At 42.7% G+C, this 16,325-nt stretch overlaps 1 protein-coding gene across 1 annotated transcript in view; it reads left to right on the plus strand.

Moving 5' to 3' along the window:
• Positions 1 to 7,426: 7,426 nt before the first annotated feature.
• The window catches only part of LOC122362967 (solute carrier family 12 member 2-like), a 20,504-nt gene continuing 11,605 nt past the window's right edge, over positions 7,427 to 16,325 (plus strand). Inside the window, exons 1-16 of the mRNA XM_043264794.1 lie at positions 7,427 to 7,894; positions 8,795 to 8,938; positions 9,030 to 9,105; positions 11,053 to 11,148; positions 11,224 to 11,363; positions 11,435 to 11,545; positions 11,623 to 11,734; positions 13,058 to 13,185; positions 13,271 to 13,355; positions 13,424 to 13,575; positions 14,320 to 14,427; positions 14,589 to 14,712; positions 14,785 to 14,886; positions 15,484 to 15,639; positions 15,723 to 15,822; positions 15,902 to 16,013. Of these exons, the coding sequence (XP_043120729.1) occupies positions 7,442 to 7,894; positions 8,795 to 8,938; positions 9,030 to 9,105; positions 11,053 to 11,148; positions 11,224 to 11,363; positions 11,435 to 11,545; positions 11,623 to 11,734; positions 13,058 to 13,185; positions 13,271 to 13,355; positions 13,424 to 13,575; positions 14,320 to 14,427; positions 14,589 to 14,712; positions 14,785 to 14,886; positions 15,484 to 15,639; positions 15,723 to 15,822; positions 15,902 to 16,013 (2,199 nt within the window). The 5' untranslated portion in view covers positions 7,427 to 7,441. The remainder of the gene's footprint in view (positions 7,895 to 8,794; positions 8,939 to 9,029; positions 9,106 to 11,052; positions 11,149 to 11,223; positions 11,364 to 11,434; positions 11,546 to 11,622; positions 11,735 to 13,057; positions 13,186 to 13,270; positions 13,356 to 13,423; positions 13,576 to 14,319; positions 14,428 to 14,588; positions 14,713 to 14,784; positions 14,887 to 15,483; positions 15,640 to 15,722; positions 15,823 to 15,901; positions 16,014 to 16,325) is intronic.

Below are 16,325 nucleotides of genomic sequence, written 5' to 3' on the forward strand. Positions count from 1 at the left end.
ACAATTATTTAATATAATTCCTTTTTTTAATAAAAATGTTAAACGCCACAAATACATTTTTTCTTTATAAAGCAGTGGTTTTCAAAAAATGAAAATAGATATTTTAATTTTCTTCATAACGAACTAATCTACTCATTATTAAACAATCGTGTTTAATAACAGAAATCGCGTAGAGAATCTACATTTTCCCACAATTCAGCAGAGAAATCTCCACCAATCAAAACATTCAAGCCAAACTAGCTCCGCCCGCTCATATAAAGCACTGCGCTTGCAAATCCTTTTTTCGGAGATTATAATTATGTGATTCATCGGGTCGTTCAGGTTCACTGTTTAATTAATCTTTAACGCAAACTAAACGGGAAAATTATTCCGACAGCTGCAGAAGTGGGCGGGGTCTGTTGATCAATGGCGTGGTTGCTATGGGTTACCGCTCTGATTGGCGCGCGCCACTAACGAACGCAGCACCTCAAAACGAACGAACTGCAGCGAAATACGCAGCGAGGTGAGCGGAAAACTAGAAGAGACATCTTCAGAAGCATGCGTTATGAACACAAACCGTTAATAAACACGTTTCTTTTGCTCTGTCAACGCGCTCCGCTCGCGCACAGGCCTCGCTAGCAACACGCGCGTAACAGACGCCACACATGCAACATTTGTGTTTTGATTTACGTTTTAACGCCATTCGTGTTCTCCTGCGTCTGCTGGGGCTCCGTTTCTCCTTCGTCAGCGGGAGAGTCGCCTGATTCTTCATGTTTGGTGTCAGTGAGGTCCAGCGTCAGCTCCGCGTCCGCCATCACTGCTGCTCCTCTCAGGCGCGCGACTCCACTCGCGCAGCTATCGCGAGACTACAGTGCCTACTGGATTTTGCTGGATTATTTTTCATAATAACCTGCGTTGACTGCTTTAGCATTCTTGCTGAAATGTTATTACACTTATCTGTAGCATATTGTATTTCCAGCAACTCCACAACAATATGAAATATTTCATCGTGTAATATTTGTAACGTTTTTGTTATTTTGAAACTGTATGTTTCTGCTGACATTTGGGCATTTGAATAAAATTTTTCATTTGATAACAGGAAGCCAGTATTAAGCGCATGGAATGTTTCTTATTCTTGACTCTGGACAATATAGTACCTCTAACAGTTCCAAAACAAGAAACATGGAGTTTTTTTGTTTGATTTTCACAGTTATTAATGCAGCATCTACAGTATGGAAGGGTTCTCTTCTGATAGAGAACAAAGGGTATGGAAACAATCCCACATTAAAGGAGGGACCAGAAAATCAAAGAGACAAGAAGAAAATATCTAGAAACTCTCTGACTCCATCCATTACACCCTAGCAACCACCTATAAACTCTGACTACACCCTAGCAACCTACTAAAAACTGACTCCACCCACTGCACTCTAGCAACTACCTATTAACTCTGACTACACCCTAGCAACCTCCTAAAAAACTGACTCCACCCACTACACCCTAGCAACTACCTATAAACTTTGACTCCACACACTACACCATCGCGACCACCTATAAATTGACTCCACCCACTACACCCTAGCAACCACCTATAAACACTGACTCCACCCAGTAGACCCTAGCAACCACCTATAAACTGACTCCACCCACTCCACCCTAGCAACCACCTACAAACTCTGACTCTACACATTCCACCCTAGTGACACCTATAAACTCTGACTCCACCCACTACACCATAGCAACCACCTAAAAAACTGACCCCACCCACTACACCCTAGCAACCACCTACAAAATCTGACTCATCCACTCAACCTATAAACTTTGACTCCACCCACTGCACCCTAGCAACTACCTATAAACTTTGACTACACCCTAGTGACCACCTATAAAGTGACCCCACCCACTCCATCCTAGCAATCACCTACAAAGTCTGACTCCACCCACTACACCCTAGCAACCACTAAAAACTCTGACTAAACCCACTACACCCTAGCAACTACCTAATAACTCTAACTCCACCCACTACACCCTAGCAACTACCTATTAACTCTAACTCCACCCACTACACCCTAGCAACCACTAAAAACTCTGACTAACCCACTACACCCTAGCAACCACCTTCAAACCCCGATACNGGTAATGTATTCTGACTACTCCTTGATTACTTTATTACATGAATGTTTTCTATTATTTGTCAACATCATGGCATGTATTAAACATTCTATTAGGTCAGAGTTTCCTGAATGAACTACAGGGGGTCTGTGAACCTGGAAGACTTTCCTAACGTTTAAAAGCAGTATTTTAGAAAGAAAATTTTGAGAGAGAGAGAAAGAGAAAAAAAGAATAATTGTGTGAATAATATGTTATCTATAAAAATAATAACTGTACTCTGATATTAGTAAAAATTCTAAAATCTAACTACAAGTCCTGTATTTTCACATAACCAGCACTGGACACCACACCCTAGCAACCACCGAGCAATGCCCTGGTAACCACCCTTGCGCTGCACTCACATATTCACCATGATGTAAAAAATCTTGTATTGCGGTACTGAATCGGCGGCATCGCTGTGCTTTGAAAAGCATGCTGCGCTGCATCAGTTACGCTGGAGCTTCTAACGACGCTTTAAGCACAACGTCTAGTTGAGTTACACGAAACCGACGCAGCAGCCCTAATCGAGAGCTACGTCTCAGCCTGCCGGGAACGTCACGTTTCAGGGGGAGCCAAATAAACAAGAACAGGTGAGCGCAAGAGCACATGCATGAGAGAAAACCAGCTGAGACTAACAAGTGGTTGCCAAGCGGAGGAGCAGGCAGAGAGAGAGAGAGAGAGAGAGAGAGTGTGGACACACAGAGCAGCTCACAAAGCGCAGGCGACAGCAGGGCTGTGAAAGCATTCAGTGGCAGATTTCTGACTCTCACTCCCCCCGCCAGCCTCTTTTTTTCAGGAGCAGTCAAGCCGATCCTGTGGAACTCCTGCTGGCTGCGCGCGGGGCTCGATGCGCTCTTCTGCAGTGATGAGGGCTACGACAGCGAGAGCAGGAACCACGGACTGACCGCCTACAACAGGTCTGACAGAATGAGGCCGAAATGAAGGTGAGACGCATTTGGTTTTTCAGCTCAGATGCATGTCGTTCCTCAGCCACCTGCTGCTCATCCACACCCACCCGCCTCTCTCAAACAGTTTCCCTCTGCATGTGAACAACACGCGATTGTGAGCATCGTCTCTCGGGTCGCAGCTGGAATGCAACAGGTCCCGGTGTCGTTCGCTGCATGTGCTGACTCCGATTAAAGATGTCGCCCGTGTGCTGTGATCTCTGACTCTGCAAAAGCTAGCGCTCCCGAGATTCCTCAAGTATAAATCTTGCTGCATCGCATTCTGAGGGAGTGCATTTTTTTGTTTTATTGTTGCAGCATTGTGTGCCTCTGAGAAATCTTATCACCCGCGATTAAACGGGCGCATGCTGTTGGTTACTAATAGAGAGCTGCATGCACACCGCAAGGCTTCATCTTTAGTCCCACCAGTTTACTTAAGATATAAGCGAGTGCGTTTGCATTAATGACTCGAGCCGCGATGCCCGAGGCTCTCTATTGTTAGAACTTTTCATTAATCATCCTCATTATCTTTAGAAATACAAACATCAAAAGAATGCAATTCAATGGAGAAGACACGACTCCCTCCTTGATTCACATTCGCTGTGTCCTGCCTTCACACCTCTCCTGTCTGTTGCATAACACTGGCCATATTTTCATGCACATCGCCGATTAAGACTTCAGACGAGTTTGCATGCTCCACAGAGTACCGCTTATTCAAATCGTTTTAAAACCTATTATTCTCGTGCATGCTAATTCTGCAGTAATTTAATGAAGTGCTTGTTGCCTGATTGATTCTGGAAATTAACTCCAAGCGTCTTCTACCTTCGCAGGCTGATCGCCAACCTACCGACACATGCAGGATGACCGGGCTCGTCGCAGAACATGTGTAGCGTTCACTATAACCACAGCCTCACGGCCATGAGTGGGAGTGACATCATGGCCTATTCTCTGAGCCTGGAGCAGAAGACGGCGTTTGCGTTCGTTGGGATGTTGCTGGTGTTTCTCGGCCTGTTGATTGTCAGGTGTTTCCGGATCCTGCTGGACCCCTACAGTAGCATGCCGTCATCCAGCTGGGGCGACGGACTGGAGGGCCTGGAAAAAGGGACGTTTGAATACGCTCTTACCTGAGACCACGTTCCCAAAGACGCCAACCCCCCCCAGGCCATGACTTGAGTCGTATAACACCTTTGCACCGTACGGGGGCATGCACACAGGATGCATTCGAGACTATTTTTAACTTGACACACTTTCCTAGAAATAGATCATTTTTGGTGATGCAATGGCCAAAGATGTCTACTTGATGCATGCACATAACGATAGGGTTGCAAAGCGGTGGAACATTTCAGAAACTTTCCAGAAATTCTGAAAGCTCTCCGGGACTGTTTTAGTAAGTCTTTGGAAATTTTCAAAAACTTTTGGAAAGTTTCCAGAAATTCTGCCCCTTTGCAACCCTATAGATTGACCAACAACATAGCAGCGATGGATCAGTAGAACGCATATCGTGTGTGAATTCATCCAAACAACACACACTGTGACGCATGTCCTGCTGTTACGACATCATACTTAGAGAGCCGTCGATTTTTGGAATATGATGTCATACCATTTAGCCACTGGGCATCTCAGGGAAGAGTAGAGAAAGACTTGAATTAAGATGGCACACGTGCAAGAAAATGCCAGGATGTAAACAGGGTAATTTGGCCCTTTCATTCACGATGTCCGTCTAGCTTCCACCCCGTTAGTAATGAAGTACAAAGACCACTTGCTTGCAATGCGCCAGGCAAATGTTTTTTTGTTTTCTGGCCTATCTCTCCTGTTTACCGTCTTCTGGTTTCTGGAGGCCAATCGAACTAAAACAACCCGCTGTTTCTGAGACGTACGAAGCTGTGAAGTCCTAACATCTCTGTAGACCCGTCTGTTTTTCTAGCAAATATTAGCAATCGGTTCCTCTTCACTTACTGCCTACGAAAACGTCTGCACACGAACCGCAGAGACTGAGAGTGAAGATTCTTGAATGTCACGTCTGAAATTGTGACACATCCTGCCACCTCCGTGTTTGTTTGTTTGTGTGACAGAGGAAGGGTGTGTCACCATGACAACAGCAGAAAAACGCGAGCTGGATGCGAGTGATGCACCAATGAAAGAGTAGCTCATCTCCAGTGTTCTAGTGCTGTGAATCTGCCTTACTGGATTTCTGTGCCTTCATTTAGCGATGGTAGCATATCTCTCACAGGACGATCTGTGTGTGTGTGTGTGTGTGTGTGTGTGTGTGTGTGCGTGCGTGTGTGTGTGTGTGTGTGCGTGCAGTGGGTTCATGTGATGATGAAAATGATGAAGACCACTGTTCTTTGTGATGCTGAGAAGGGCAGAACGTCCCTCGCCGCAATGGTCTGAGTTCATCTGCTGGAATAAAACAGATCTGGACCTTTTCCTCATGCTGCCTGTTCTTTCCCTACAACATCAAAATTCATTCTATTTACTTTCCAGAATCATGTTGCACGTCTTACTGTAAATTATTAATTAGGGTATGCATTCATTGTTTTGCAGTGATGCATTACTGCGCAGTTAAAACAATTACGCTGATTAACATTAAAGAGTACATTAATGTAAAGTTTACAGCAATAATATAAAATATGACCCTGGAGCGCAAAACCAGTCGAAAGGGTAAATATCAGATATTGAATAATTAATCTGAATTAAGCTGAATAATTAATCTTTCCATTGATGTATGGTTTGTTAGGAAAGGATAATATTTGGTAAGATATGAGTATTTGAACATTTAAATTTAAGGGTGCAAAAACCGAGAAAGTTTTTGAATGAAGTCATGGCAATGCATATTACTAAACGAATTTCTAAATGAAGTTTTGATATATTTACAGCAAGGAAATGTCCAAAATATCTTCATGGAACATGATCTTTAAAATGCTAAGGATATTTGGCATAAAATTAAAGCAGATCATTCTGACCCATACAGTGTATTGTTGTCTATTGCTGGTAATATCCTGTAACCTGCACTGCTGAGGACTGCTTCTGTGCTCCAGGTTCACGATTTAGGACTAGCTGAAAAAATAGATGAACAATGCCTCACTGTTTGGATATGTGGAGATGTTTCTCCTCAAATGTGCGTTGCATTATTTCCGAAGGGCCTAAAATCCACTTTTGCAAACTCGCGTTCAGATCTGCATTCACACCCCTACTCTTTTCCCAGTTGCACTCAGAAATGCATTTTAATACGCAAGTGACTGTAAATGCTCTTTTATAAGGTCTGTAAAGCAAACATCAATCAGTAGTTTGCGGCTCTTTCTCAGAAAGCAAACAGTACGTCTGAGAAAACAGCAGCGCTGACGTGTCCAACTATCACAGTAAAAAAAAAAAAGTCTGGATTGAGTCGATATCGGTGTGAGATGCATCTGTATTACTCTCAGCCGGAATGAGATGGTTTGTAAGCATAGTGGCCGCTGGTTGTGCCTGTAACCATAGCGATGGCTACCTATAATCATATAGATGGGTAACTGCTTCCAGACAATTGGCTAACAACAGTGATTCCTTTGGCGCACACACACACACACNACCTCACTGATAACATTATGTCTTTTTACCGGAGGCGCTCTAGGGGATTCGTGAAGGGCAGAAGAAGCAAAACACTCAATCGAAGTCGACTGTGAGGGAGTCAAACCTGATTTACATCACATAATCGGCTTGAGAATCACATCCCGAATGCAGCGTGGCTCAAGGTCAGAGGTCAAGCGGCCACGCCCACTTCACCTCCAGCCAATCAAAGGAGAGACAAAGAACAACATCACCTACTGTTCGTCCGGTGACCTTTCCTATCGACCGCGCTGGAGCGAAACCTTTCCAAGGTCGGCCGGACGGTTCTCAAAAACATTACGCAACAAGTTACGGGTAATAAGGAAGTATTTTAGTAATGTGTCAGAAGCGCCCAGAGCAAGTGCCCATTATTGCTGGCTTTACATTAACAGAGAAACACTTCACATGACCACCTCCTACGCCACACGTCTGCATCATAATGCAATCTTTACAAGAATCCAGTTATTTTTCGTGATAATTCGATGTTATAAACGGACTTCGGACTTGCTTGTTTTGCGTATTCCTTGTTTTTTACAGCATCAATCGAATCTAGGCACCCAGAAAATACTACACAAAGTGGCACAGGACGTGTTTGTGTGGTTTGCCGGTGTACGTAATAAATGACAATTCCCTGCACCTGAACATCACTTTAAAGAACAGCATCCACATCCATTCATTGACAAGATCAAAGCTCATAAAACCAGGCAAAACTCAAAGTATCTCCAATATGATCGTAATCTCTCAGGGTCTTTATATGCTGTTAATTTTTAATCACTTCACCTTTGATGGAGCGAGAACGTTTTTACCCCCATCAGGAGCATCTAGAGGATGGACCAATCGGCTTCCATCTGTTCCACGGCTATATAAAGTCTCGCATAAACACATCAACTAAACACAGGGGTCTGATTCTCAAACATCTCAACCACTTGTGGCCCAAAGAAAGAGACCTGACCTGGAAGCTCAAAGGAGCTCAAACTACTGTAGCCTGCCTTCTGATGGAGAATACCGGGTTCGAGAGATCTAAAGACGACCCTCCACAGTACGAGGAGACGTCTTTTTGTGGCAATGGGTTCAATAACGGAGAGCGGCAGGCCGTGCGGGCATCTGTGGTCAGCGCTTTCGGCCACAACACCCTGGACCGGGTGCCAAACGTTGACTTTTATCGTAACGCGGCGAGCATCAGCGGACAGAGAGCCGTCAGACCTTCTCTACAGGAGCTGCACGATGTCTTCCAGAAGGTGAGTCACACCAGCAGTCAGACACTACATTTAAATTGCATTTTACCCGAGTATCCGACTTCCCCATGCACCGCCACATATGTGATATTTTATCAAGCTCGGTGTTTAGACCATAGGCAGTTTGTTGAGCTGATTTTAGGCTAATTGCTGTAACGTAACGGTGGCCCGGTGGTGACCCGGTGCAGCCAAAGATCAATAACCAACCTAATGAGAAAGCTGGAGAGAGAAGCACTTGGTTTATGAGTAACGATCTTCTGCAGCTAATGCATTGATCTGCTGCCCATAAATGAGCTAATTAATGCAAACAAGGGCTGAAAAGTTTGCGCTGATCTAAGAAGCATGCGTGCACGCAGTCCTGACGCCGGAGAAAAACATCGCACAATGTTTCCAATCCATTTGTTCAAATTTTCTCTTCCAAGAAAACCAGAACTGCCAAGTCACCCTTTAAAAGATCTTCTCCATTCCTTCCAGTCACAGACTGTCTGCAAGACGACCACACAGAACTATTCACAACTGCAATAACAATTATGCATTTTAGCATGTGAGGTTATTAATAAGCGCCATACTTGGCAAGCAACGTTAAAGTGCATATCTAACCACCTTTTACTATTTTAATCAGTTTTTAAAATGGAAACATGTATATATATATATNTTCTCTCAGAGTATGATGTGACCACGACTTATTAAAACAAAACAACAAATTAGTAAACGGTGGCCTGATACAAATAAAATGAAGGGGTCAGTTGTGGCCACTCAGCTGTGGAGTTTTTAATTTGTGGCCATAGTATATAATTGTTTTTTTTCCAGCATGCCATGTGAGGGGCTGCAGACATAAACTTTGTTAGAGATTAGTTTATCTCACCAAATGTGTTTCACTCTTATTTCCCTCTTTACGGTCAGAACGGAGGCCTTGATATTCCCAGTCCGGTGGAGGACAGAGAGGGAGCAGACACCTCGACGCTGGGCGATGTGGAGTCCATCATCCCGCTGGACGAGAAGGACACGGGAGGAGTGGTGAAATTTGGATGGATCAAAGGAGTTCTGGTGAGTTATTCGACATCTTTCGTACCTGGCTTCACACGTGCTGCAGTTTGACCGTGTGTGTGTGTGTGTGTGTGTGTGTGTGTGTGTGCAGGTGAGATGCATGCTGAATATCTGGGGTGTCATGCTGTTCATACGGCTGTCATGGGTGTTCGGACAAGCCGGAATAGGTGAGATGTTCATCCTGTGACCTTCATAAACCTTCCCTGAACACACAGCAGGGGCTCATTTACATTCAGCACACTAAACTGAATATCTGCATATCGGCACACACACTATCTGACCCGGCTTTACTTTTGCAGGAGACACATATTTGGTTTCAGTAAACAAAACTTCTTCTTTTAGTGTCAAGCACACTTGAATAATTAGAAGAATGAGAAATCTTGTGTGGTTTTATGGATGTTGAACCGTCAAGGCCAATAAAGAACCTTTTAAGATTTTTACTCCGAGATGCTGGAGACTTCGTAAGAGTTTTCTTGGAAGATTGAATCATCAGTGATTCTGGAAACAAATGATTGAACTGTTGACACACAGTCAGCGTATGAAGCTAAAAAATTAATGTGAAGAGCAGCTTAGAGACTCTTTTCATACTAGATATAAAGAAAGCAATCAAAACACCCCAAAGTCATGAGTTTTTCGAAGGCAAACACTACATACACTGATCATTTAGTTTGATCTTGGCACAATTTTCTGAGGAATCTTGGGAGTTTCTGATTGCAGACTTTTTTGTCACATTTAAGCATTTTCTTAAACCAAAAACAAAACTAATTAAAGTGTGTTTTAGTCTTCTTTCCAATGCAAATGTCAAAACAAAAATTACAAAAGAAGGACAGACTGGCCTCAGGAAAAAGAAATATTAAAATCAACATATTTGTTCTTGTTTTAAACTTAAACAAGCTTCATTTTGTTCCAGTTTCTCTGAAAACAAGACTTCATGTTTTCATTTTGCATCTCCAGTGAATCTTGATTTAAGGATGTTTAGATGTTTTAGAAATACTGAGGGAGATACTTCATTTTTGAGCTTTAATGGCATGACTTTCAGAAACTCGTGTGAGATGACCGAGGTCTGCTTCGGAGGAGGTCTTATCCTCGCAGTGTTTGCTCAGTGAAGGTCACCGCTGGTGTTTATGGCGCAGAACTAATGGTGCGTCAGAAGTTTGAGTTTCTAAGAAAGCTCCAGATCTTCTGAGAAGAGTTCAGTTCCAGTCAGACACCTCGAGCTGCAGGCCAAACACATTACAGGCCATCAGAAACCCACTGGCGTTACGTATTTTATGAGGTGTGAGTGACTGCAGGCGATGAGCGCTTTATTCCTCAACCATCTCATTATAGCTCTGAACAAACACAGGAGCCNAGAAACAGACAACAAAACATTGTAAAGGTCAGAATTATACATTTTTTATTTATCATTCCGATATTAATTAAAGATCGTGTTCCATGAAGGTAAATTTCCAATCATAAATACATTCAAATGTTTTCACCCTCAGATTCCAGCTTTTCTAAAACTTGTATCTCAGGCAGATATTGTCCGATCATAACAAACCAGAGATTATTTATTCAGATGATGTATAAATCAAATTTCTATAAAACTGATCTGAAAAAAAACGACCCTTATGACCCTTAGTGAATAATAAAATAAATGTTGTTCCAAACATATATTCTTTCTTCTCTGAAACACAACAAAAGGAAACATTTAGTCCTCTATAATCATGATCCTCTAACTCTAGCGTTCTCTATTTTACCTATTTATTTTCTATTTATATTACTATTTATTTATGTTTTCTTGTTATTTATTATAAAAGTGACCCTCTAATGCCAGCGTTCTCGATTCTCTCAACTTTTTATTATTAAAGAAAGATCTTCTAACACTAATGCAATAATTCTTTTTTTCTATTCTATCTACTTTTTATTTATTTTATTAAAAATACCCTCGCGTTAGACTGAGACTTATCACAGCACTTACATATCATTGCTCTTTTGTTGGTTGTCCCCGTTGGATGAAAGCATCTGCTAAGTGAGTTCTTAAGTCGTTATTTATAGAAATGCGTCGTCTGATGCATTCAGGCAAAGACTTCCTCCTGTTCCCCGTCAGAGCTCCTGTCGTCCGTGTGTTCCAGGTTTGGGGATCGTGGTCGTGTTGTTGAGCATCGTGGTGACCAGCGTGACCTGTCTGTCCATGTCAGCTATATGCACCAACGGCGTGGTACGAGGAGGTAAAGCGCGCTTTAAACGAGCACAGCAGCTGCGTCACGTCTTCATCCGATCTATGGAGTGCGTTTGGGCCCTAGGTGGAGCGTATTATCTGATTTCCCGCAGTCTGGGGCCTGAATTCGGCGGCTCCATCGGTCTGATCTTCGCGTTCGCCAACGCTGTGGCCGTGGCCATGTATGTCGTGGGGTTTGCTGAAACCGTGGTGGAGCTTCTCAAGGTACAAACCCAGAAAAGTAGGGTCTGAGCTGGTTCAGGAGGACTTTAAGCGCATCTGTCTGCTCTGTCCAGGAAAGCAACGCTCTGATAGTGGATCCGGTGAATGACATCCGGATCATCGGCTGTATAACGGTGGTTCTGCTGATGGGCATCACTGTGGCGGGAATGGAGTGGGAGGCCAAGGTAAGGCCAGGAGCATGCTGGGATTGAGTTTTCAGGCGTGACAGCAGATCGAGGACCTTCTCTCTTTCTCTCTACAGGCTCAGGTCGCTCTGCTGGTGATCCTGCTGATAGCCATCGCCAACGTCTTCGTGGGAACAGTGATTCCCTCCACACAAGACAAGCGCTCCAAAGGCTTCTTTAACTATCGAGGTGAGACTCGACAAACGCTGAAATTTGTGCCTGAAAACTTTCCCAACTGAGGCCAAAAACCTGAATGACCCCCAGATTTCGACCGCCGCTTTTTCAACGTCTGATTCTCGAAATTCTAAACCAAATCCTAAATGTGTTCAATGCCTTGAGGGTTGCATGTTTTTCATTCTACAGAACCCATTTCTCATTGGTTTTCTGTGTAACCATGCAGATGTGTCGGATTTGCAGGGTTTCATGCATTAAACGGTGTTTTAAAATACGGTGTTTCAGTTTGCACTGGGAATTAAACTACGCATGCCTAGTATTTTAAACTGCAAAACTACATTCCACATGAATGGCCCCTTGCAGATGTTTGTTGTTATTAACCCTACACAAAAACCAAGTACGGCCCTTTATAATTATTTATTGTACCAAAAGGTTTTGGAGCTTATTGAAACTAATACTCTCAGAGAAATATCTGTTCAAAAATGATCACTTTTTGACCGCACATTTTCACAATGATGTACCGTATATGTTTAAAAAGTTACGTTTTTGAAAAGTTTAGTGTTAAGACGACAACGTTGTTAAAACATTCACACGGATCCACGAAAGTGGCGTCACGTTAAAAAGAAACATTTTAGTAGTTTAGACAGAGACGATAACGGTTTTGAAAAAGTGCCCTTTGAAGCATTTGCTAAATGATTAAAAAGCTTTGTGTTTTTAGTTACAAAACTGAGAATCATTTCTATGAAAATACATTTTTATCTACATGCTTAATTTCAGTTTTTAAATAATCTTAAATAATCTTTAGCCTACTAAAACACAACAACGATTGTAACACTTGATTTTGAGCATTCTGTTGACTATAATAAATCTGCCCTACATGTCAACTAACTTTCTAACAAACCCTAACAGATATTATACAGATATTATACTGACTACTTTGCAAGTACATGTCAACTTATTCTAAGCTCTAAAGGCCTGTTGTATGCGTTTTTCAGTTTTTTTTAATGTATTTCTCATCCTTTCTGATCAAAAAGCTCGTTACAGATGTGAAAATGCAGAAAACCGAACCTGGTCTATTTTTTTAAGTCTTACTAGTTTTATAGGCGGTGTGTAAACGTGATTGACCCAACATTTTTTAATGTGTGAAAGTTTTACACTCCTTGTGCAATGACCTTAACCCTAACCAGTCTACTAATACTCTACTAGCACTCTAATGAGAGTTAGTAGATATGTAGGTGAAACGTTACTTAAAGTCAACAGAATGTGTTAAAAAGTCCATCAAAATGAAGTGAAACCAGAAAATAGAGTACGTCAAACTCTCATCTCTGTCTAAAACAGAATCCATCGCGAAGGAAAACTTTCTACCGGACTTCCGAGATGGAGAAACGTTCTTCTCAGTTTTTGCCATCTTCTTCCCGGCGGCCACCGGGATTCTGGCCGGAGCCAATATCTCTGGAGATCTGAAGGTAAGGGCGAGTGTCTGATCTGAAACGAGTGAGCGATCAGAAGCTGGCTCAACATCTTCACACACGAACGCCTCTGGTTTTTCAGGACCCTCAGGCAGCTCTTCCCAAAGGAACGCTGCTGGCCATCTTCATCACGGGGATGACGTACCTGGGCATCGCTCTGGTTGTCTGTGAGTCCTGAACACATTCGCATGACTCGAGTCTCAGTCCGGATGTCTAACAGAACCACTCTCTGCAGCTGTGACGGTGGTTCGAGACGCGACGGGGAACCGCAACGACACCATCAAACTGGGCTCCAGCTGTAACTTCTCCTCGGCCTGTGAGATGGGCTACGACTTCTCCATCTGCCAAACCACCAAATGCAACTACGGCCTCATGAACAACTTCCAGGTGAAAGTGACTTTAATACAGTGCACGGAGGAAACCGATGAGAACGAGGGCTGAAGTTGTTGGGGGTAATGCATCACGAGCGGAGCTGGGTAGATTACTTACAAACTGTAGACTTCGATAGACTACATTGCACATTTCAGGTTAATCTAATCAGATTACTGTAACTTTTTACCTAACTAGTTTATCACATTGATGATATAAATACAAAGAGAGTAAGAAAATGTATTCCGTCAATTGTAATTAACAACATAAAATGCATTAAACATTACATCAAGGTTTCCCAAACTGAGTTCGTGAAGGGGGTTTATGGGTTTAATGTAAAGCTAATAATTCATTAAATCATAAAAATGTAAGAATAAAATAAAATAATTTTAAATGAAACATTTTCTTAAAAAAATGCAAAGAACATTTTGCTTTTGTGTGAATAGCGTGTAATTAATTTAAAAAATCAGCTGCAGTCGGGTTACGAGATTACGAGTATTTTAAAATGCAATGTAATGTAATCTAATTACAAGATTTTTGTTCCAGATTACATGTAATCAGTTACTATCTTACTCTGATTACACGTAATGCAGGTTTGATAATCAATTACTTTTTTCAAGTAACTACTAGAGAGAAAAACGAGTCCAGTCCAGATTAGAAAAACATAAACAATCTTGCTTTCCATAAAAAGTAATGAGTTACTTTTTAGGGAGTAACACAATATTGTAGTGCATTAGTTTGAGTTAGTGTGTTTATCTGTAGGTGATGACCCTGGTGTCGGGGTTCGGACCTCTCATCACAGCGGGGACGTTCTCAGCCACGCTTTCTTCAGCTCTCGCGTCTCTAGTGAGCGCGCCCAAAGTCTTCCAGGTCAGAGTTCACACACACCACTTAAACCCAATAAATACAATATATACCTTTATAGGACAATCTCAAAATACAATAAAAGACTGGAGAACATTGTAAAGAAGCTCTTAAAAGTCTGGTTTCTCCTTGCACAACCCAGATTTTAAGAGTCAATCCATTCACAGGCTCTATGCAAGGACAACATCTACAAAGCCCTCAAGTTCTTCGCCAAAGGTCACGGGAAGAACAACGAGCCAATCAGAGGATACGTCCTGACCTTCTTCATCGCTGTAGCATTCATCCTCATCGGTAAATATAGGAGTGACTGAATGAGTTCATGTACCAGATGTGATCGTGTAACAGCGCTGGTTTGTGTCTCAGCTGAGCTCAACACCATCGCTCCCATCATCTCCAACTTCTTCCTGGCTTCATACGCCCTCATCAACTTTTCCTGCTTCCATGCTTCATACGCCAAATCCCCAGGTCCTGTCTAGACTTTTACACACACACACACACACACACACAATCTGTTCCAAAACCTAGCTAGCTGTCTACAAACACATCGTTCTCTTGTTTTTTTCAGCACAGATATCTACACGCTTTTAAAACCAGGACACATAACTTGTAAAATGGCTTAAAATATTAAGTCTTGCTTAGTGAAAAAGCAAGGCTTTTTTTTTCCAATAAGGCTTAATATTCTAAGCAATTATTTTTAAGAATGTTTAGATATTTGTAATTGAAAACGTAATTGAAACCTTACTGAAATGCAACTTCATTGCATTGATTGTAGTGCCCTACATAGGCAGAAAAGGCACATATCACACATATAGTCAATTCCAGCAGAAACACCAAACACACGTCACATAAAAATATAGAAAATACCATTTCCCCATCATTGGCTTTCTACAATGCATTCATGGATTTACTCATATAATTGGCTAAAGATGCACAGTGCATGTTTATTCTGTGTTTGCATGCTATGTAGGCGTCTTGTGAGGTTTTGGATCAGACGAACACGCTGTATAACGCCCCTGATTAAAGTCTAAAGAAGTGTGTGTTAAAGCAGCGGTGTGTGTGCAGGCTGGAGGCCGGCGTATAAGTACTATAACATGTGGCTGTCTCTGTTCGGAGCCGTTCTCTGCTGTGCCGTGATGTTCGTGATTAACTGGTGGGCGGCGCTGCTCACCTACGGCATCGAGCTCTTCCTCTATATTTACGTTACAGTGAAAAAGCCAGGTACAGTCATGATGATGTAAACACATGAACACGAGCGTGAATGATGTATGAGAAGAGTATAAGATGTCTCCTGCTTCTCTCAGATGTGAACTGGGGTTCGTCCACTCAAGCCGTGACGTTCATAAATGCTGTGAACAACGCTCTGACTTTATCTTTGGTGGATGAACACATCAAGAACTTCAGGTGTGCTCGGGTCAAAGCAGATAAGAGTGTGTTCGAAGCAGATTAGACTCAGAGATACTCAACTCGTGTTCCTTCGCAGGCCCAAGTGTCTGGTGATGACGGGATCTCCCAGAAGCAGACCGGCGCTGCTAGACTTGGCACATTCGTTCACGAAGAATTACGGGCTGTGTCTGACTTGTGAGGTGTTTTTGGTGAGCAGATGTTCTCGTTCTCCTCGAAACAAACGCGAGCGAAGGCTTCCTGCAGGACCCTGTCGATCTTGAGCTTGTGATTAAATCGTGTTTTATTTAGCAGACGGCGTGTGTGTTTTAGGGTGCGCGTGATAAGAATCTGCAGGACATGAGCGCTGCCGTACAGCAGAACCAGCAGTGGCTGAACAAGCAGAAACGCAAAGCCTTTTACACACCGGTCACCGGCGAGAACCTGCAGAGAGGAGCTGAAGCACTGATGCAGGTCAGTCTGAGAGAGAGAGAGAGAGAGACAGAGAGAGAGAGAGAGAGAGA

This window comes from Puntigrus tetrazona, chromosome 18 (assembly GCF_018831695.1).
Source record: "Puntigrus tetrazona isolate hp1 chromosome 18, ASM1883169v1, whole genome shotgun sequence".
NCBI classification, from domain to species: domain Eukaryota; kingdom Metazoa; phylum Chordata; class Actinopteri; order Cypriniformes; family Cyprinidae; genus Puntigrus; species Puntigrus tetrazona.